The sequence below is a fragment of the Lichenostomus cassidix genome, chromosome 2 (assembly GCF_008360975.1).
Source record: "Lichenostomus cassidix isolate B80296 chromosome 2, HeHo_3.0, whole genome shotgun sequence".
NCBI lineage: Eukaryota > Metazoa > Chordata > Aves > Passeriformes > Meliphagidae > Lichenostomus > Lichenostomus cassidix.
Genome location: NC_139482.1, coordinates 47,882,866 through 47,903,085, shown reverse-complemented (window position 1 = coordinate 47,903,085; position 20,220 = coordinate 47,882,866). Strand labels below are relative to the sequence as shown.

At 40.7% G+C, this 20,220-nt stretch overlaps 1 protein-coding gene across 1 annotated transcript in view; it reads left to right on the top strand.

Annotated features, from left to right (window-relative positions):
* The window catches only part of STAC (SH3 and cysteine rich domain), a 73,495-nt gene extending 55,947 nt beyond the window's left edge, over nucleotides 1-17,548 (top strand). Inside the window, exons 8-11 of the mRNA XM_085051454.1 lie at nucleotides 634-722; nucleotides 5,627-5,678; nucleotides 5,804-5,941; nucleotides 14,519-17,548. Coding sequence (XP_084907580.1) covers nucleotides 634-722; nucleotides 5,627-5,678; nucleotides 5,804-5,941; nucleotides 14,519-14,617 — 378 coding nt within the window. The 3' untranslated portion in view covers nucleotides 14,618-17,548. The remainder of the gene's footprint in view (nucleotides 1-633; nucleotides 723-5,626; nucleotides 5,679-5,803; nucleotides 5,942-14,518) is intronic.
* The last annotated feature ends 2,672 nt before the right edge of the window (nucleotides 17,549-20,220 follow it).

Sequence of the window (20,220 nt, the reverse complement as noted above, 5' to 3'; positions counted from 1 at the left end):
AGAACTGCTGTAACATAAAAATCACAGATTTGATTTTGAAAATTATTTAGTGTTTGTTTTAGCTGCCTTTCTTTTTCCCCAGATTAACAGATTAAAAATGAGGAGACAGAGTAGCCAGTCTTCTTGGTTGCAAACATAGCACAAAAAGCTTCCACACATTAAAGTCACTTTCAGAAAGTGATTTTCGTGCTCTGAATTTGGACCTGTGCACTGTACAATTTTAGCTCCATCCATAATAGGGACTGTAGAATAGACAACTTATATAATGCCAATAATACTTTAACAGGTTCATAAGAGCTATATATACTAGAGAGAAAAAAGGCAGACTCATTTTGAAAATCATTTTTAAGATTTCATCTCAAAGACCAGCCTGTACAAATTTCTGCTTATGTTCTTTGGAAGTCATGAATTTGGTCTTAGAGTTTAAATAATCTTATTTTTAAGTGAAGATAGTTACTGCCTTAATGGCTTACAGTGTGTCTGGGCCATAGTCCTCCAAGCTGTGAAAACAGTGAGTTGATTTTGGCTAATTTGTTGTAAGATCAGGTTCTGGTTCCTCTGTCTCTAACACAGTGAACCGAATTCCTGTACAAACCAGATATGTAAATTTTCTTTTTCTCTCTTTTCTTAAAGGGACCATTTTATAAAAGCACGTTACAAATGAACACCTATGTTGCCTTGTACAAATTTGTACCACAAGAAAATGAAGACTTGGAGATGAGGTAAACCCCAAAATATTTGTTAGTTTATTTGACCCATGTGCACTGACAGTCATATGGTTATATATGACTTTGGGGAAGGGAGGGTTTCTTCTGACATTTTTAATACACTTTTCTATAGAGGTATCCACTTGTAGATACAAAGCTATTCTCACAGTTAAAAAGAACTGATAACCAATTCTTTTGGAAAGGATACGATAGATTAAAAATTTCAAAAACACTTGTGTAACTTTAGGAGCAAGATGGCTTTCAGATATAAAAATTCTGTTTTCAGTTGCTTTGTTTTTCAAACAGAAGTTTTCAGCTAGGAATTCATCACCAGCTCTCATGCTAATGCTAAAAATTTTACCAGTCCTGTTTGATCCTCCCTCCTATTCAGTTGTGTCTGAAAAAAGACAATGATGTCCAGCTGCTGAATGGCAGTGTTTTCACATGAGAGCTTTGCAAAATAACCTTGTTAAATGCTATTTTTAGTACTTACTTCCTCAGTTCTGCATCAGTTACTAGCATTACAAGGTGTAATCCAAGGCCACTGAAGGAAAAAGACAGCTTTTCTTTCACTGAAATTATTTTGCTCATGCTACTCACATTTCACATGGTCTTGCTAGAGTTCTTACAGTGAAACCTGTCAGCTGTCTTCAATTCATCTTCTATATCAAAATACTCGTGCACTTGCCACAGAATTAAGGGAATTGCCAGAGAAATGCCCCTCTCCTGCATCTGCAACAGTGAAAGCCTTTTTTGTTCCCAGCTGTGCCTTCTCACTGCTCTGGAACTAAAGGGTGAGATGTAAGGCCAAAATTACAAGTCTTTCTATCATTCTGCTTTGCTGGCATTTCCTGATCATTATTTTAGGAATGTCAGCTTTTTAGGAAATAACCACAGTATACGGTAACTGTTAGTGCTACTTGCCAGCTATTCTGCTTGAGGGATTCCCCTTTGCATCCTGCTCCTTACGACCATATTCCGTCTTGGATATTTCTTCCATGAAGTAGAATACCTCTCAGATAATCCTGCACTGGACTACCATCCTCATCCAGACACAGAAATCCAGAAAACGTAACATCCTTCAAAATCCTCCTGTTCCACATTTTAGGGGGTGTCATGGGTTTGAGACAGGACCTTGCCAGGAGGACGCACGAAAAAGAGCAAACAGGCTTCAAGCTTAAAGTTGCAAAAGGTGATTTAATTACCTAACAGAATTGGAGGATAAATGCAAGGCAAAAATAAACTTCTCATACATTATTTTGTTCACTCCCCCCTCCCTCTTATGAACCTATAGTATTCACCCCCTTTCCTCCTTTACAATCCAGAAGCCAGGTGGGGGGGGGGCAGGGTGTGGGATCTCTTTTCAGTTCACAGAGCAGATTCTCAAATTTATTCGTCACTACAATTCTTCTACTACAAATACTCTTTATCTCTACTTGTTTCTCTCTCTCTCTCCAGACAGTTTTCTGCTCTCACCCCCACCCTCTTAAGAAGCAGTCTCTGCACTCACCCCCCCCCGTCCCTCTTTCCAAACCAGCAACACAGACAGGGGGCAGGTTGAGGGGTCCTCTGGTCAGTCCAATCAGGAAAAGAGGTTCTCTACTTAGCCAGGGGGTCCTTCCCATGAGAGACAGTCCTCTGGGAACTTCTTTGGCGTGGGTCCAATCTCATGAGCAACATCCCGCCCGAATTTTGCCGCAACATGAGTTCTTTTGTCCATAAGGTGCTGTGCAGACTCTCCCGAGCTGAGGCCAGGCTGCTTCCATGCCAGGAGCAAGGCCTATCTCTCTCAGTCAAGGCCTTTTGCAGTTTTAACTCTTAGATGAGACTCCCACTGGTTCACAGTCTTTTCCAGGCATGCACCTCCTCCTCTGGAGTGAGCTATGGGTGGATTTCTGCATCCTTATGGACTCCATGGGCTGCAGGAGGAATTTCTGGCTCCCCCATAGCTTCCACCACGGCTAGCAGAAAGTTTCAGCTCCAGTGCCGGAAGCACTGGAGCACCTCTTTCTCCCCCCTTCTTCACTGACCTTGGCAATCTCCATGCTGTTCTCCCTCACATATTTTCACCTCCACCTCCTCCTCCTCCAACTACAAAGTGAAAGAAGTGCGCCCCTGCTTCGTTTCGAATTTTTCTTAAATATGTTTTCACAGAGGCGTAACTAGCACCTCCAATTGGCCCAAACTTGGCCGGCAGCATGTCCATCACTTTCAGAGCCATCAGAGATTGGCTCTGCTGGACTTGATGTAAAAACTTCCAGAACTTGCACTCAGGACACACAGGAGCCATCTTTGTGCCACACCCCACCCCTCAGATACCTCCCCAGGCCTACTAGAACAGCTTCTGAGGGGTCCAAATTTCTCCTAGATGTTAAAAACACTTCACTGATGTTTTGGGCCAATCAAAACCACCACAGAGGGAAAAACAGCCTGTGGTATAAAATTGTGCTCTTTCAGGGGACACCAGGATCTTTCTAGGGACAGCAGATAGGTTTTAGACTCAAGTTACTCAGCCACAGCAGCAGCCTTTGTCCCATGGTCAGAAATTCAGTAATATGTATACATTACCACAGTTCCATAAGGGATGCCCAAGAGCTGGTAGCGTTGTTTTGTTACTGCAGAGCCAGGCAGGATTCAGCTCAGTTGCATGAATCCCCATTTAACATAGTTGAGGTGCTGGAAGTGGGTTCAGCATAGCAATTTTGTCAAGATTGACAAGCATTGTCCTGGGAACCCGAGTTGGGAACCAGTCAGGCACTGATCAGCTCTAGCATAACATAGGCAAGTAGCAGGGCAAGGACCTGAGCTGAGAGGGAGAGTTAGGGCAGATTTCTGGAGTTCCCAGATCATCTCTGAGAGGATACACTGCATGGCTGATGTGCATCCCTGATTTCAGCCAAAATTAGAACTTACAACAATCTGGATTTCTTCCCTAATGTCAGGAGCAGCCAGTCAGGTTCTCCCTATGCTCTGACATAAGTAAAGTAGGACATTGCAGTAATACACTTATTCTATGTGATAGCCTTGTATTACAATGGAGAATCCTGGAGACAAGCAACCCCAGGTTTCAGACACTGTAACGAATAGAATAGAATTAGAATAGAATAGAATAGAATAGAATAGAATAGTTGGAAGGGAGCTACATGAGCACCTATCTTGCCATCTCCTGAAATCAAGATAGCTGAGGTAGACCAGACAACTTATCCAGGGTTGTGATTTACAGAAGAAAAAGATGAGACCATACAGTGATTTCAACCAGTAATAAGATCCGAGTTTGTTACCCTCTTTCAGGAATTAGCAGCCTACATCTAGGCAGGAAGAATAACAGGTCCAGCTGGTATTTCTATTTTGAATCCTTTTTGGAGATTAAAGACAGTAATATTAGCTCTCTAGTAGAAAAAAAAATCAGCAAAATCTGCAGGTCTTCAAACTACAGTTCTCAGTGCTCAGACAAGTGACAGGGAGAGACTTTAGATTCAGTTGCCATCTTTCTTTGACAGCCAAATAAATTTATATTTTCTGGGTTATTTTTCTAAATACCAGGCTCAGAAGTACTGGGTGGACAAGGCTTTCCACATCCTTCTTGTTCAAAGTGTTTTTCCTTTCAGTGTAAGGACGCCAATGGTGTTGGCCCCAGTCTATTCACGTTGAAGTTATGGGTTCCCTTAAAACCTCTTTGAGTGTTTTATATTAGATATTTACTGTAATAAAGGACTCAGATATTCTTTCCCATGTAAAAATATCTTTTACCACTGGGATACTAAGCTGTCTATTTTCTCTAGCTTCCTTTCTCATCTCAGTAACATTTAATTATTTCAAACACATTGAAACAGGTTTTTAAGGAGGTCTTGAGAAAAATCCTCTTTTGGATTGCACAGTGTTAGAAAATTAAATGCCTGTTTCGCCAGTTGTCATCAGCAATGATAACCACTTGGAAAGAGGTCCACCACAGACCCCACCTCCAGCTGCATCCTGGACAGATACACATTTTCTATGCATGCGCTGAAAGAGCCTGTTAGATTGCAACTGTTATACATCATACACTCCGGATATGTTTGCAGGCTCTTGTTTTGATACCTCAACAATACAGTGAGTCCAACAGGGAAAGCTGAATAATTAGGAGTCAACAGTTAATTTTATTAAGATCCAAGAAATGTCTGTTATCAAGCAGACAGAGCTTTCTGGAGTTAATCCCTTTGGAAATGGTCTCCTATTGACTTTTTACAACATACCACTATTATAATTACATAGGAATGCTGATGAAGTGCCACCAATGGGGGGGAAAGGTCAAAAACTTTTCAACAACCTGCACAAAATCAGCCCAGCAAATTTTGCTATTAGTGTTTCCAGCCAAATTATTCTCCTAGCTCTGCTTTGGAACTAGTCAGCTGGATGCTGATACTTAGCAATTACAACCCAGCATCACACATTACAAAGGTAAATATGTCCCATTCAAATCAAAAATTCATTCTTGGGCAGAATTATATCCCTGCTGACTAATTGCCTTTGTCAGTAAAACAGAACTATTTTCCTGCTGCCTTCCTTCTGCAATCACAGCTTGAAAACACAGATGATGAAGTGGTGTGTCTCGACAATATGAAACGTCTGAAGTAAAGCAACAATGCCTTTAGCAAATCAGGACTGTATTTTAAACAGCTTCTTAATAAACAGGAAGGAAAATTTCCAGTTCACAGATGTTGTCTCAAAATAAAGATCCAGCCCAAAGATACAGAGATTCTTTTTCTACATTACCATGTGTGACTGAAGAAAATCTTGCCATCTTATTGAGTCTACCTGCAGTGAATACTCAGACAAAAGAGCCATGGAAGGACCACCTTCCTATTAGAAGGTAATTGTGGAAGCTGATTCAATGTGACAATTAAGAGTCATCTTAAATACCATTCCTCTTCTAATTACAGGCCAGGGGACATGATCACTCTTCTGGAAGACTCTAATGAAGACTGGTGGAAGGTATATGCTAGTCATTTTATCTCTCTTTTCTTTCCGAAAGGAAAAACATCTTATTTTCAATACTGAACTTGTATTAAAGCTGCTACAGTTAACATTCTTTTACTATCAATATGTTTTCTTCATAGGGGAGAATTGATGACAGAACTGGATATTTTCCCGCAAACTTTGTTCAAAGAGTGCAACAAAATGAGAAGATTTACAGGTGTATCAGGACATTCATTGGCTGCAAGGAACAGGGACAGATAACTCTGAAAGAGAACCAGGTAAGATTCCCTGTGCTGGACCTCATTGGACTAGAGCATCCATCAGTGTTATCAATGACTGGAGCCAAAATTGTGTGAGGACAGGCAGATTTTTTCATTGCAATTTTACAAGATTTATTATTTGTATGGTGACAGTGTCTACTAGCCAGTTAAGAGCAGTGTTTGCCTTGTGCAAACACATACTCAATGCCTAACATAGCCTGAATTTTCAATCTCACAGACATTCATAGTTATACTTTACATATTTTGCACTCTCCTACTGACTTCAGAGGGATGAACACAGAGTCTTAGTAGTAGAACTTGCGTGCCTGAAAAATGATATGTTTTTCTCCTCACTATTAGAGCTAATCTAATAAAAGACAGTGGCTCCCTCCTCAGACCTTAACTTACCTACAGATCTAAACACAGCCCATTTTCTTTTCTTCAACAGGAACAGAGTTAAGGCAGCATCACACAAAGCTGTAAATCCTAAATGTAACTCTTGTTCACCAGTTACAAGTTATATTTAATCTTTCATTTTATGTCACCATTTCCATACCGTCTCTACAGGCTGTATTATTTTCTAAACTGTAAGTGCTCCTTTAGCTCCTGTAAGCTAAAGGCCACCACATCCAGGGAGAACTTGCAGGGTCCATTCACCCTGGTGTATTTTCAGCAGCTACTTCTACTTTGTGTCCTCCAGATGGGTTCACTAGGCACAAGCCATGACTCAAAACCTGCATTAAGGGACAGGTTTGTGGCATAAGCTCATGTAAATAGGAGGATGACTGACTAAGGGTGATGCTCAGCTTGAGTTCTCTGACACCTGGGTGTAATAAAAAGCTGGATTTTTGCTCGCTACACCATTAGATCTTTCCTTTCCTGTGGCAACTGATGTCACATCACCAGAAATGGTTTGCCTTGCAGTGCCTGAACAGCCACTGATTTTAATAAAGTAGAGATGAAGTCAGAGGCAGTGTGGAGTTCAGGGCCAATGATTTTCCATTCAGGACTTTTGTAACACTAACTTACAGCTTTGTTGCTGCTGCCTTGTGGCATAGCAAAACATACCAGTGCAAACAATCCTTGGGTGCACATAGCTTTTTAAGGAAGGCACAGAAATACAGTGACCAGAATATATTTTAACTGCTCCTGTATGCCTAGTACTTTGGGCAGCCCTGCAGTTGCTAGAAAGAAAGTTTTTACATTTTTCTTAACCAACACCTCTCCTGAATTTTTCATATCTGTGCACACAGACACCAAAAAAAAATTACTGATGTAGAACAAGGTTTTGTGCTTTAGCATAAGCGGTACACAAGGGCAAAGAGAGGAAATTATAGCGTTGGAATATGGCATGTCAGCATGAGGGAATGGTCAAGATGTGCGTCACGTCTCATTAGTGGGCATACCAGATCATCTCTGTCAGCGTGGCTGCTGCTGTGAGCAGTGAGAGCCCAGTTTCTTGCCTCAGTTCTCACAAAACCACAGTTGCCAAGTGGGCAGGTCTGGCAGCTTCATCTAAACACAAGGACCTTCCTATTGTCGCTATTTCATAATAGCCTCCCTGCAATAGGGAGATTGCAGTCAGGGGTGCCTCATTGTCTCCGGCAAGACAGGAAGTAAAGAAAACCAGTGACTCTATCCTGTCTGTCTACTACCTCCTTTTCTTTTATAAAATTTTTTCAGCTGTCTCAATCCCACACAAATGCTGAGGCTCAATATGAATGCTGTCGGGTGCTCGGTCCATGTGGGAGCAGCTTCTGAGGAAGAAAGAAATAAATATTTATTGTGAAACGGGGGCAGAGATCAGACTGCACAAACATGTGAATGCAGATATATGAGAGGAAAAGAGCACAGCAAAGAGATCCTACTCCACTCTCACACAAATTATGCAAAAAGGGGACATTTAAGTAGCTTGAAGGCTGTTTTGAGTAGTTTGCAGGTGGGACAGCCACAGTGAGGCTGTGGACACTAATCAGCTTCCTGCTGTCCCTCCATACAGGGCATAATTTTTTATTTTTTTTAATACAGAACAACTCTGCCTTCACTGTGGAAAAACTCATACTGTGAAAAACATTTTAATTGTTATTGGGAACTTTTTACTTTAAAAATTTATATTTCCAAAGTCAAATTTCTTTTCTTATTTCTTCAGCCATTTATCCTACTTTCTGTTCTTTATTTCTCCATTGTTTTCCATGTGAAGCAGAGAGACAGGTGCAATGGGGGAAGGCATGAAAAGAAAAATCTTCTGTATGGGACTTCTGGGAAAACTTTGGCAGAATTTTTTGTTTGTCTTTTGTTCATTGGGAATTTCTGTGGGATATCATCAGCCATTTTACCTATCTCTGGGCACAATGTGAGTGCAATATATCTACTATGTTCAAAGCACTGACTTCTTCCAGATTAGCAATAAGAAAAGGGATTATTCATCACTACTAATTCCTGTCAAGTCTCACTTTAGCTAGAAAAGCTCATTAACTGGTCTAATAAATTCCTGTGACTATAGTATGGCAAAGTTACTTCCCTGAGTCACTTTCCGTGTGGTCTAACAAGAGTACAGAACCATTCTGACAATGAAGGCAGGGATGATATACTAACAGAAAAACTTATCTGATGACAATAATATGAATTTTCTTTATATTGCTTGATACCTTCCATGGTTTATCCTTCAGGTCTCTGTCCCCTTTATGCCCTATATGAATTTTTCTGGGTAGAGAGTCTATTCTCATATGGCAAAAGGCAATATATTCACATCAACAAAGCCAAATGACTACCCTAAGAAAAGGTATTTTAGGCAAGCAGAGGTATTTTCAAAATTTGAGGCACAGTGAGTGAGACTTTTTCTGGAATTGTTCGGCAGTTTCATGATGTATCAAGGGCCGGGGGGGGGCTGCACGAGCCGGCTCCCCACCAGTCCGGGGTCCCTGGTCTGTGTAATCCCACCGGCTCTGGTGCGCCCAGCCCCCGAGGTTCTGTGGCATGGCATCAGTCTCTAAACCACGTCAATTCAGCAGGAATATAGTGAGACAAAGAAAGAACTGGACTCCATCTCTGTTCTGGTGGAGAGGTTTATTTGGGGTACGGGGGAGAGGGTCACAGGGAAAGGAGAAGGGGAGGGAAGCAGGAATGGGATAGGGGCTGCCAGCCCAGAGAGAAGACCTCTCTGATCCAGGCTCTGGCTTTTAAGGGGAAGGAGCCCCTTAAAAGGGCGGGGGTTGGCTCTCTCTGAGCCAGTCCCAGGAGGACGAAGGGAAGATTGGCAGGAGGGTACACACCCATAGGTTTTCAGATACAGCAGAGCATATTTTAAAATGAACCAATAGTACACCGAGCAGGGAAACAAAGGGAGCACATGGAGATCTGAAAATTGTCTTACTACAGTTTCATGCCATGGAAATAACATCTGCAGTTTCAGCTTCATTCAAACCTTTCTGGCAAAGTCAATGTTCAAGGAGGGGGTCTGAAGAATAACCATACAATTTTTTCACCCATCCTGAGCATTATGCACATGCTAGTTTTCACAAAGGATGCACTGAAAATTTCACTGCGCAGTGTGAAACCCAGCCTGGAGGAGAAAAAGTGTACTGTTTCAGAGACACCAACATATTGGAGTTTAGGGTTCACTGACAAATTTTTGAGTCTTAAAACCAGTTCAGAAGTAAACTGGCCACAATAGGGCTCAATCAAGAATCTGTAGGAGGTAGGCAGACATAGCACCTGACATCAATAAAGCCAGATTATCAATAAGGAAGCCAAACACAGCCAGTTTCTGAGGCTTTCCACACTTTTGAGCTGTCTTACAAACAATATGAACTCCATAATTTCCAACTCTGATTGATTGTACCATCATTTGTATATATAAAATTTTCTTCAGCCTGTAGCTTCTGCTCTAGACTACACAAATTCATTACCATACATTATACAAATTCTTCTTTGCATGATAAGAGGCTCTGATTTGACCTCTGTTCACAAAAGAATCACAATATCTTATATATCACCAATATTTGGAAAAACATCTCTTAAAATGTCTTTAAGGTATTTGATCATCCTTATTTTTAAAGAAGTCAAGATAATCTATTGTTTGAATGTCTGCTTTGACTTTGAAAAGAACCTAGTCACACCCTTTCCTGGCTCCCTCTCACAGCTATAGTTACACTGATATAAATTACTTTAGAGCTGGGCTTTGTGTAATTAAGTAACATAATTGATTTTAAATTGCGCAAGTGACCCCAAACCATCACATTTGTAATAAACTGGGAATCAGAATCTCTTTGCCTCATCCAGATGTGCTTTATGAGTTTACATGAAAGTCAGTGTAACAGACGCATTTTGTGATGGGTGTTTTATATATGTCACATATCCACAAGGCTAGACTTAGTAAGGCAGGATTGGAGGACAAGTCTATAGAGCCAGGAAGTCCACCTCTCTCATGTCTTCTGATTGGTCTGTATTCTTTGTGGCTACCTGGCTTTTCACCTCATTTTCTAGGAGTAACTTTTTGTCACCGTATTTTTGGGATACGTTAAAAGAAGGTGAGCTTCTAAGAGCATGGCTCAGCTGCCTTTGGAAATTAGTTTCATCACAGTGACTTACGTATTCAAATTAAATCACCTAAAAGGCAAACTCAGCACTGAAAGTGATATTGAAGTTCTTCATGTGCTCCTCAGCTTTAAGTGCTGCACTTCACAGCTAGGCTGACAGGTCTTTTTCCAGCTATCTCTGATTTCCATTTAAGTCTGTCTTGCTGAGAAGGGATGGATGTCCCCATTCATTCAGGGATGCAGAGTGGCACACAAGATTTGCTGAAACAAGGGCACAGCATATTTCGCGTCCAGCTTAGTCCAGGTCTTCTTTAAAACCCCAAGTAAGTGACATAGGTAAAACAAGCCAGTGTTCTCAGTCCAAAACCTAGTGAAACAATTGATATAAAACCCTTCATTGTCATTTGCGCTATGACTGAATGGGTATGGAAACTGAACTACTTAGCATTTCCATCCACAAGGCTCACACAGGCAAGAATTTCAGTGAACTGGCAGCAGCAGATGTAAAAGCTCACAGTGTCCCTGTGCTGTCATTCTTGCAAACAGAAGACTTGAACTTGCAGACCTCTTGACCTGGCACTGTCTGCAGGCTCCAGGACAGCTCTTGGAACTGTACTGCCCTCATAACCAAGGTTCTTCTTCATCAGAACCAGTCTGTGGATGACAGATGGGTTAATTATGTGGAAGAAAGAAGAGAAGACAGCTGCAAAAATTGCAGCAAGTTCAAAATTACTCCCAGACAAAGAGAACTGAGCACTTGAGCCCAAACTCAAATCACAGGACTTACAAGAAGAGGAAATGACCATGGAGGTTAAAGGACCATTTTCTAATTGCTCATCTCCCCCACCTGCTCAGGCCTGACTGACGAATAAAAAATTCTCAGGGCAGATGTTGACAATTTCAGACAACAGTCATGATCTGAACATTTGTTTGTTTTGTTTTTAGTGTTCGGGGTATTTTTTCAAGCAAAAGAGATGAAAGAATGGGAAAGTAACTTTCTGAAAGATCCCACTTTCAGATAGTTCCAAAGATCCCTTGTTTGGTGAGAAATAGCCTGAGATGTGGTTTCTTACCCTGTGGCTTGCTCCACTACTAATCTCTTGAGCCAGAGTGCAGGGGAAAAAACCCAGCTCTCTCCCTTTGTGCTCCTACCAAGTGAAGAGTGGTTGATCTGGCTCACTTTTCTAGTCAGGCCAGCAGCCTTCCCCTCAAAACATCCCAGCCTGAGTATCTGCCATTTTAAGCAGTTTCCAAATTTATACAGAAAACCACAGCCAGATGTCGGTACCTGTGGCATCTCGTTCCTTCACAATCATCATCTTTGCCAGCTCTCATCAGGGCTAATCTTCAACAACAGCTGATTCATCAGGTGGAATCCAAAACTCTGGACACTACCATGCCTCATCTGGGATTACTCCAGATTTGCACCCATGTAAGAAAGTCAAGAGCCAAATCCCCAGGCTACAATTCGTTAGTTAAATCCTTGGCAGCATTCTTAAAAGGGGATGAGAGAAAAAGTGGCCATAGATGGTGTTTTATTTAGTCTTGTCTGAAAACTGCAGAATTTGTAGCAGCTCCAGGGCTTTGCAGCAGCTGTCACAGGCCCATGAGACTTCCTGAGGTGCACAGGATTATGAAAGTGTGGCATATTGTGGCCAAGCTTACTCTGCCCCTGAAACCTCCCCTTCCTTGGAAAGTAGTGGGAAAAAACCCTGCCATCTGGGGTCTGGCACACGCAAGACTTAGTGTCTTAGCATGAGAGAATTTCAGCTGGAATTTGTGGGAATTCGGATCTGTGTATTGGTATGTAGAGTGAGAGTCCTTACATAAAGGCATTGTAATCCTCATGCCCAGTGAAGATCTAAAGTTATTGATAGAGCACTCTCACTGATATCAAGAAGCACTCAAGCCAGCAATGGAATAAAACAATATTAATAATAATAGTAATAATAATAATAACCCACAACACTTAAAAAAAAAAAAAAAGAAATTTGCTATATTTTTCACTCCAAAAATAAAGAAAAACAGTGTTCACAAATCTCAGTCTTTTTCTTTTTTCCACAAATCATTCTGCTGACAATAAAAGACAATGGGGAAAAGCCCTCTGTTCTTGCAATATGTTTTGCACAGAACCCGAGAGGTTAAGCAAAGAAATGCATAATGGTTAGTGAGCAATCTAAACCTGCTGAAGACATGATTATTTTGGGGACTCTATCAAAAAGTCAGATGCCTTGCAGACATCTTCAGTTAGGAAAAAAGCACAGTGATGGAGTAAGGCACTCCTTTTAATCAGTCAGCTTTAGTTTTGGAGAAGGTGCAAAGGCTCACAGCAGTAGGGAAAAACTGAGAAGGGGAACTTTTCAACTAATTCTCTTTCCGACACTTGGATAGTCTTCCATACTTGGCCATCCTTAGTCTTGTGCTTCTTTTCAGGCTGTTTCTCTCATGATTTCAGTTTTCATCATCTTTCTCAGAGACAGAACCAACATGTAGCACTAGTTAGAAACTATTTTCTCTGTCCATGTGCTTTGCACCTCTTTGCTTTGAATGGTGAGGTGACTGCAGAGGATGCAGGTGCTGTGCTGGGGATTCATGACACAAATGAGCTTGGCTGTTTTGCAACAGAACCGGAATTAGACAGCATCAATTCTAGACCTCTCCCACGCTTTCCATGTGATTTAGCCTCAACAACAGTACATTATTCTTTCTAATTGCATGTCAGCCCTGCTGGTGTGCTCACTTATTCTGCCCCAGGGATCCAATTCGGTTAATGTTGAGTAGGCAGGTTAGGTAAAAAATTAATGAGTCCATTTACTTTCCAAAACTTTGTTTGCAGGTAGAGAGATCAACCTCCCTATTTTCAAATGGTGGAGGTGGCAAATATGAAGCAGCTTCACCTCCTTCTTATGACCTTTTATTTCCCTCTGGCAGCATCAGCATTGCTAATAAATTTTGTGTAAGCAACCACAGGACAAGCTGGTCCAGAATTCAGATGTGGTATTGAGGTGTCGCCCATAATAGTCGTGCTGAAATGGATTTATCCAGGAACACTTCAGAGCTATTTTTGTTCATTTCATATCCTCTGAATTATTGTAAATAAACACTGTAAATACTTACCAGACAGAGATGAGTGTTAGTCCAGATAGAGGGCTGGCACTAACATCATGAGAAATCAGTGTATGGAGTGGTCTTAACGGGACCATCAGTTTTCCAGCTGTATTTTAACCTTGTTTGACTAGTACAAAATATATAGTTCTTTGGCACAGACGTTTGAAAACTACTCTTTATTTGGTGCAGTGCTGTGCCCAGCCTAAAGTGCCTGTGCCACTATGTTTTCACATTGCTCGGCCACTAACAGATGTTTCAAGAAGGACCTTAAGGTGGAAATGCCTGAGATCACAAAGGTCTTCAGGAAATGAAAACCTTTACCACAATGTAATATTTGTGCTGTTGAAAAGACCACATGATTTCAGAACTGCTTCTATTTGGAGCAGACCTTATGGACACATGCTCACAGAGCTGGATTCAGATCACATATTTTGGTATCCAAAACAGACAGCTGTAGGTGCAAGGGCTGAGTAAATAACATAATCCATTGCTCATCCTAGAAGTACCAAGGCTCCTTTAATATGCAAAATAAAATATGCTTGCATTCAGGTCAATTGCTACAAGTGACCCACGATTACTTTGCACCCCCAAGTGTTGAGAGAGTCAGCTAATGGTCTGAAATACCCATTCCTCTCGTACCCAGACAGCTAAAGCATGATCATTACAGTAGGCTGAAGTCATAATTCAAGTTTCAAAATCTTTTATCCACCACAAAGTTCTTAACAGTTTTAATGTCTCTCATGTATACGTGGGCACTTCAGGGAGACAGGTGATTCTCTAAATATATGAGTTTGAGATTCTTATCAAAGTAGTGAGAGTCCAACAGGGATTGTTCTACTTATAGAAGTAGCTAGCGGGATGTCTAACCTACCTTATAAATACCCTGAAATAATTTGTCTCTTTAATCATGGCAGAGAGTTTAACATTTTCATACCTTTTTTGTATTCAGATTTGTGTGACTTCTGAAAAGGAACATGATGGCTTTATCAAAGTATACAGCGGGAAGAAGAAAGGCTTTGTCCCCATAGACGTCTTAGAAAACATCTGATTCCAACAGCCCACTCACTGCAGTAGGAGCCCTTTGTTGGCAATGCCTGTCTGCCTCATCTCACACTGTGTCAACCCAGATGGGCTGTCTTGCAGATGTTCAGGGAAATAGTGAGAAAAATGCAACAACAAGAAGAAAAAGACTTATAGACAGCCACAGCAACACTAAAAATATGAAAAGTTGAATGTTTGAAAGAAAATGTAGTCAGAAACCACCAGGGAAATGAGAGGTCCTCGGATACTAACAGGAATAAGGTAAGTGGGGGGGAAAAAAGCCTGGGCTGATTTCTGGTGCAAGATGGCTGCTACAACCCTGATGGAGACAGACAGCTTGTTCTGAAGGACTAAACTTGCGTCCTGTTCTTGTGTCTTAGAAAACTGTTGGACTGCTTTCTTGTTTGAAGTGTGTATTTTGGGGGAGGGGGGAAAATACCGTTCAAACTGTCCTCGCACTACAGTCCAATGCTTGTAGTAAAGTGTGGCTGTGGTTCTACAGTTTTGTCCCCAGTATCAACTGAGTTTATGCGTTTAGTCCTGGTGTTCAGTCTCATAACAAATCAGTTTGAAGACACCGAGTGAATGTCAGTTCGAGAAATGCACTGTGCCCTGGAAGCTGGCAACTTTCTCTTTCTGTGCAATGTTCCCATAGGAAAGAGTAGCGAATGTGTGTGTCCTTTGTTTTCTCTGTATATGAACAAAAGCTCTCAGCGTATGTTGGGTGTGTGTCGGCTGCTCTAATAGGTCACAAAAATAGCTGGTCCTTGGATTCACAAGCCTGCTTGGAAGCAACTCTCTGTGTTTCCTTCACCTTTATCTGGTGATACAGAAAATGGGCAAAATGCTGGGAGACAGCCACAGGCTTGAAACATTTTATATTTTTCTGTGTTTATTGCACTTAAGACATTTTATATATTAATCCTATTTATAAAAAATAAAACAATTAACTAGCCCACTGGAAGACTGAAAATGTTAGGAAAAGACAGGCTGCGCACAGGAGTGAAACTGTAATTATCAAAATGCAGAACTCATGACAGAAAGGCAATGAGGGTCTTGGTGTTTTGTTCACACAACAAAGCTGTCTTCTTCAATTGCTTAATAAAAGTTTTGCAGATTCAGCAGTAGATTCACCGACATAAATTCCTCCTTGGCATAAACCACCATGATCATCCCTTGAGCCGTTTTGATGCTAGTGAGACTGTGCAGACATCCCTATTTTGTCCATATAAGCCTCCATCTTCAAATGTGTTTTGGGCACATGATCCTTTCGGTACCTGGGGAGCAGTCTGTGGGACCTGTGGGTCTCAACCAAATTACACAAGTCAGTCAGTCAGGGCCAATCCTGTTATAGAGCAGGGGCCCTATGATATTTGAAGACAGGGAACCTAATTTCCAAGAATTTAATTGGATGTAATTGCACCAAATACACTTAAACAGCTTAGCATGTATTATGACATAGAGATTAAGCCCTATCCTAAAGATCCCTGCTGAATTCCTGCCTTCTTTGACTAGCTTGAAACTGAATGCCTGTCTTTTCTGTGATTAACCACAAATTGATGTCCTAAGTCCTGATTGTGCATGCCAGGCTAGTATAGGCCTTTGCAAAGTGGATGCTCTTTTTAAAAAAGAAGTTACTGGTCCTGTTCCCACATATAGATGCAGTTTGAATCTGTGTTGCACAGCCCAGGTCTCAGTAGCTGAGTTGCCCTGTTCGAATAGTTGATCTTGCTCAAAGCCTTAAAAAATCCAGGGGAGTTCTATACTGGACCAGAAGTTCTCAGAGCAGATTGGTCTTTAGCCTCTCAGAGATGTATTTTGCAGCTCTTATGTATCATTTAATTGCAGAGGAAGTTGCAGGGCTGTCAGCTGCTGAAACATGGCCCTTAGTGTTACAACCAGTCCATACTGATTATAAACAACCTCCTGGCCGATCAAAAGTACCTGATTTCATGTCTTCTGTGGGAATATAAGCAGAGGTTTTTTCCACTTCAAAAAACATTTGCTCAGCTCATTTTCCTAAGTAACTAATAAACTCAGTGGGAGAGGATTCTGATAAGCCTTAAAGATCAAGAGGAAAAGCAGTAGAGATATGTTAATCCACTCTGCTTTATAAGATTATTTTTCTTTTATATATTCACGCATTCAAAGGAAAAACTCAAGTGTTTGTTACAATTATTTGCTACTTTTGATCAGGCCTGTCAAGAGGACAAAAGGAAATCTGTATTAATCTATACATCTGTGCTATTGTTTACATGATTGCATTATACTGTGATTCCCCCCCCTTTTCAGTCTTCTATGACTTTGATTTATCCCTACAATGTGCATCGTACTATTCAAAGAATTATATTAATATTACCTACAAATCACAATGGCCTTTAATCAATGTCAGTTTGATTCCTTTTGATACTGAGCAATAAATAATAAAGTGACTGAGTAAAAACAAAACAGGCCTTATGTGGACTGCATTACATCTGAGAAACTATTGCTTCTGAACCAAAGCTTTCATGCTTATCTTTTCTTTGTGTTTTTGGTTGGTTGGTTTTGTCTTTTTACTGGGCTTTTGCTGCCATTTAAAATGTAGATGTAATTTATGCCTAATTTAGCAAGAAGCACATATCATATATGAGTCTTACTTTAAGCATGTGATTCATTGGCTATTTCCATGCTTAAAGCTGAAGTATTTTGCTAAATTAAGGTCATTTTACTCAAATTTATTTTGGATGCCTTACTCTGAATCCAGACAAGGATCTCATCACTTTTTTACTACCATATGCAGTTTGCAATAGGTACTGTGTTAGCAAGCAGTTAAAAATCAGAAGATGGAAAGGCTTTTATCTGACATATGCTCAGAAAAATTGAATTCAAGGAAATAATGCTGCTCAGATTTAATATTCTGCTTAATAAAGACTATGTGATGGTTGGAAGGAGAATAGAAGTGTCTGTGTCTTGCCTTTTTTGCATCAGACTATAGAATTTTCAGTTACCCACCTTGAAGAACATTCACTCAACCTATCAGCAACTGATTTAATTGAGCAGTTCCATTTAAAATTTATAGCACTTGCACTTGCCATGTTTAGCAAACCATTTCTAAAGTATTTCTGCAAATATGTAACACATGTGGACTCAGAGGGAAGTTTTGTGGTTGGGCCAATCCGGAACATTTGTTACTAGCATATCAAAAAGTAGTTTCAGCCCTTTAAGAAACTCTCATCACAGCATAAAACTGGCTACAGAATATTTTCATAAGTGCTAGGAACAGTTGATCAACAGAAATTGAGTATGAGCTTCCTGAATCCTGATCTTCTTCCACCAGTAAATAACACAGTATCCCAGTTTACTATGACTTTGTTCTACACTTGGCCATTTTGACTCAGTGACTCCATCTGGAGATGAGTGCTGCAGCACAACACCATTCAACTGTGGATCCGTTGCCCCAGGGAAACTACCACACTTATGCCTACAAACATCGGATATAATTGCTTACAGGCTTTTTTTCTAATTATTTGTCGACATTCAATTGACTAAATATAGCCACAAGAGTGCCACTAAATAGTGCCACAAGAGGAACAAGAACAGAGTCATCAGAAAGTGACATAGCAGATTTGGAAGAGCTGCAACCTTCTAAAGAAGCCACTGGAGACCATGTAGGTTTTCTAAAATGGAACTAGACAGATGCCTTTGAAAAATGAACCCAGCTCACTTATTTTAAATATGTGCAGACAAGTCTGATTTATTGAGCATTTAAAAGACATCTTTCTTTCCATAAAGGATGCTGAATAAATGCATTATGCCATATCAATCTTATCCCATTTAAATCCAAAGTAAAAAAGAACCCTTGAATTCCACAGGGACATTCATTACCTTGCAAAAGTCTCCTCAATGTTACTGTTCTCCCAAAAACCTATGATGTCATCTGTCTGATCTAATTATATCTGTACCAGATAATACCTGACTACTACATATCTTGTACTTTTTACAGTACCTCTGAAGTTACTGGTCATGATTATTCTTAGAAATGCAAAAAGAGGTGCATTTCTCCCCCTTCTTCTTTCCAGAGAATTTTCTTTACTGGCTAGTGGGTCAGGGTGGCTTCCTAAATAGAACACTTTAAATATAAAGAGGGAGGAGTGTGAATGATATTACCATGCATACTCCTTCTGTACTTTGCTCTACTACAAATAGGATCAGACCAACACAAGTGTTTCATTTCATATTTGAGACATTTCATAATAAATGTGGTCCCAAATTATCATCCAGATTTCGCACACTACATTTTGTAAAGCAAGGAGAATAAATATTTTCCCCAGTGGGAATATATGTCATCACAATGTTGAGTTTTCCACGGCTAAAAAGAGCATCTGGATCTAAGAGGTACATGAGAGTTATTTTTAAAACCATCCTTTATATAGAAAACTGTTATGTGCCTGGAGAATGAGCATTTGGCAGGGTTGGTACAAAAAGAGTTCTAGAAAAACTGTAGAAACACTGCTGCAGGTCAGCATGTACATCCATCTCCTGAGTGGCCCAAGAAACTCTACACAACACTTGCCAATATCAATGCCATTTGTTCAACCAAATAAGCTTAAATTAATTTCTTATTTTATTCATGTACATACAAGCAACCCAAACATATAAAAAAATGTATGTATACTTACATTCATTAATATCAACCCAATTACAAGAGCACATGCCTTTAAAAAATCTGTCGTGATTAAATTTTTCCGCATCTTACTATGCTCAGCCCTAGTTAGGGTGGTTGATGGTGCCCAGTAAGTACTGGGACAGCCAGATAAACTGACAAAGTTTAGAAGTTTTATCTCTTTTAGAAAATACAGATAACATATAGAGCCAGGGTTGCGGCAGCTGAACTGGAAATAATGCAAAACATTGAGCAGAGTGTAGATGCTCACTGCTCTGAAGTGCACGTCGTTCATCAGGCAAAGAGAAGGCTGCATGCCACATATAAAGTGGCACCCTGAAAATATTGTCAGAACATCATGTAAATCATACTGCTTTGACCCAGGTGCCTCACAATAATGAGACATTGAATATAAAGAATACCTTCTCCTGGGACACCTGAAGGAGAGGAAGCCAGGAGGCTCAAAAAAAGTGCTAATCAGTCACACATGCACACCATGAGAAACACAACTAAATCTACCTTTGCTGGACTGAAGTAAATCAACATCTGGGTAATTACTATGCCACCAGCAGTTTGCCAGTTGACAGGGTCAGAGGCTGACAAGATAAAACTGAAAGACCGTGAGAGTTGTTCCAGCTTTGCATCACGAACAGGAAAAAATGAGACATGGCAGTGGGTAAAATTCAATGGCTAACAGCAGCAGTGCAGCAGTGTTACTGAAGCAAACCCTTCAATGTGTGTTGCTTGTTTCATGTAGCCCTCTCTCCCTGTCAGGGCCAGTCCAGGTGGCCATGGCAGTAGATCCCACCTCTTGCTCTCTTCTAAGGGCAGCACTGCAGGAACATGGGCACAGAAGCAGAGCAGACCTCTGAGCTCTTTCCAGACTGCCCACCCCATGTCACTCTTCATTTCAAACACTTTCTTTCCTGCCACTCTTCATTTCAAGGGCCATAACAGTTCAATTGCTG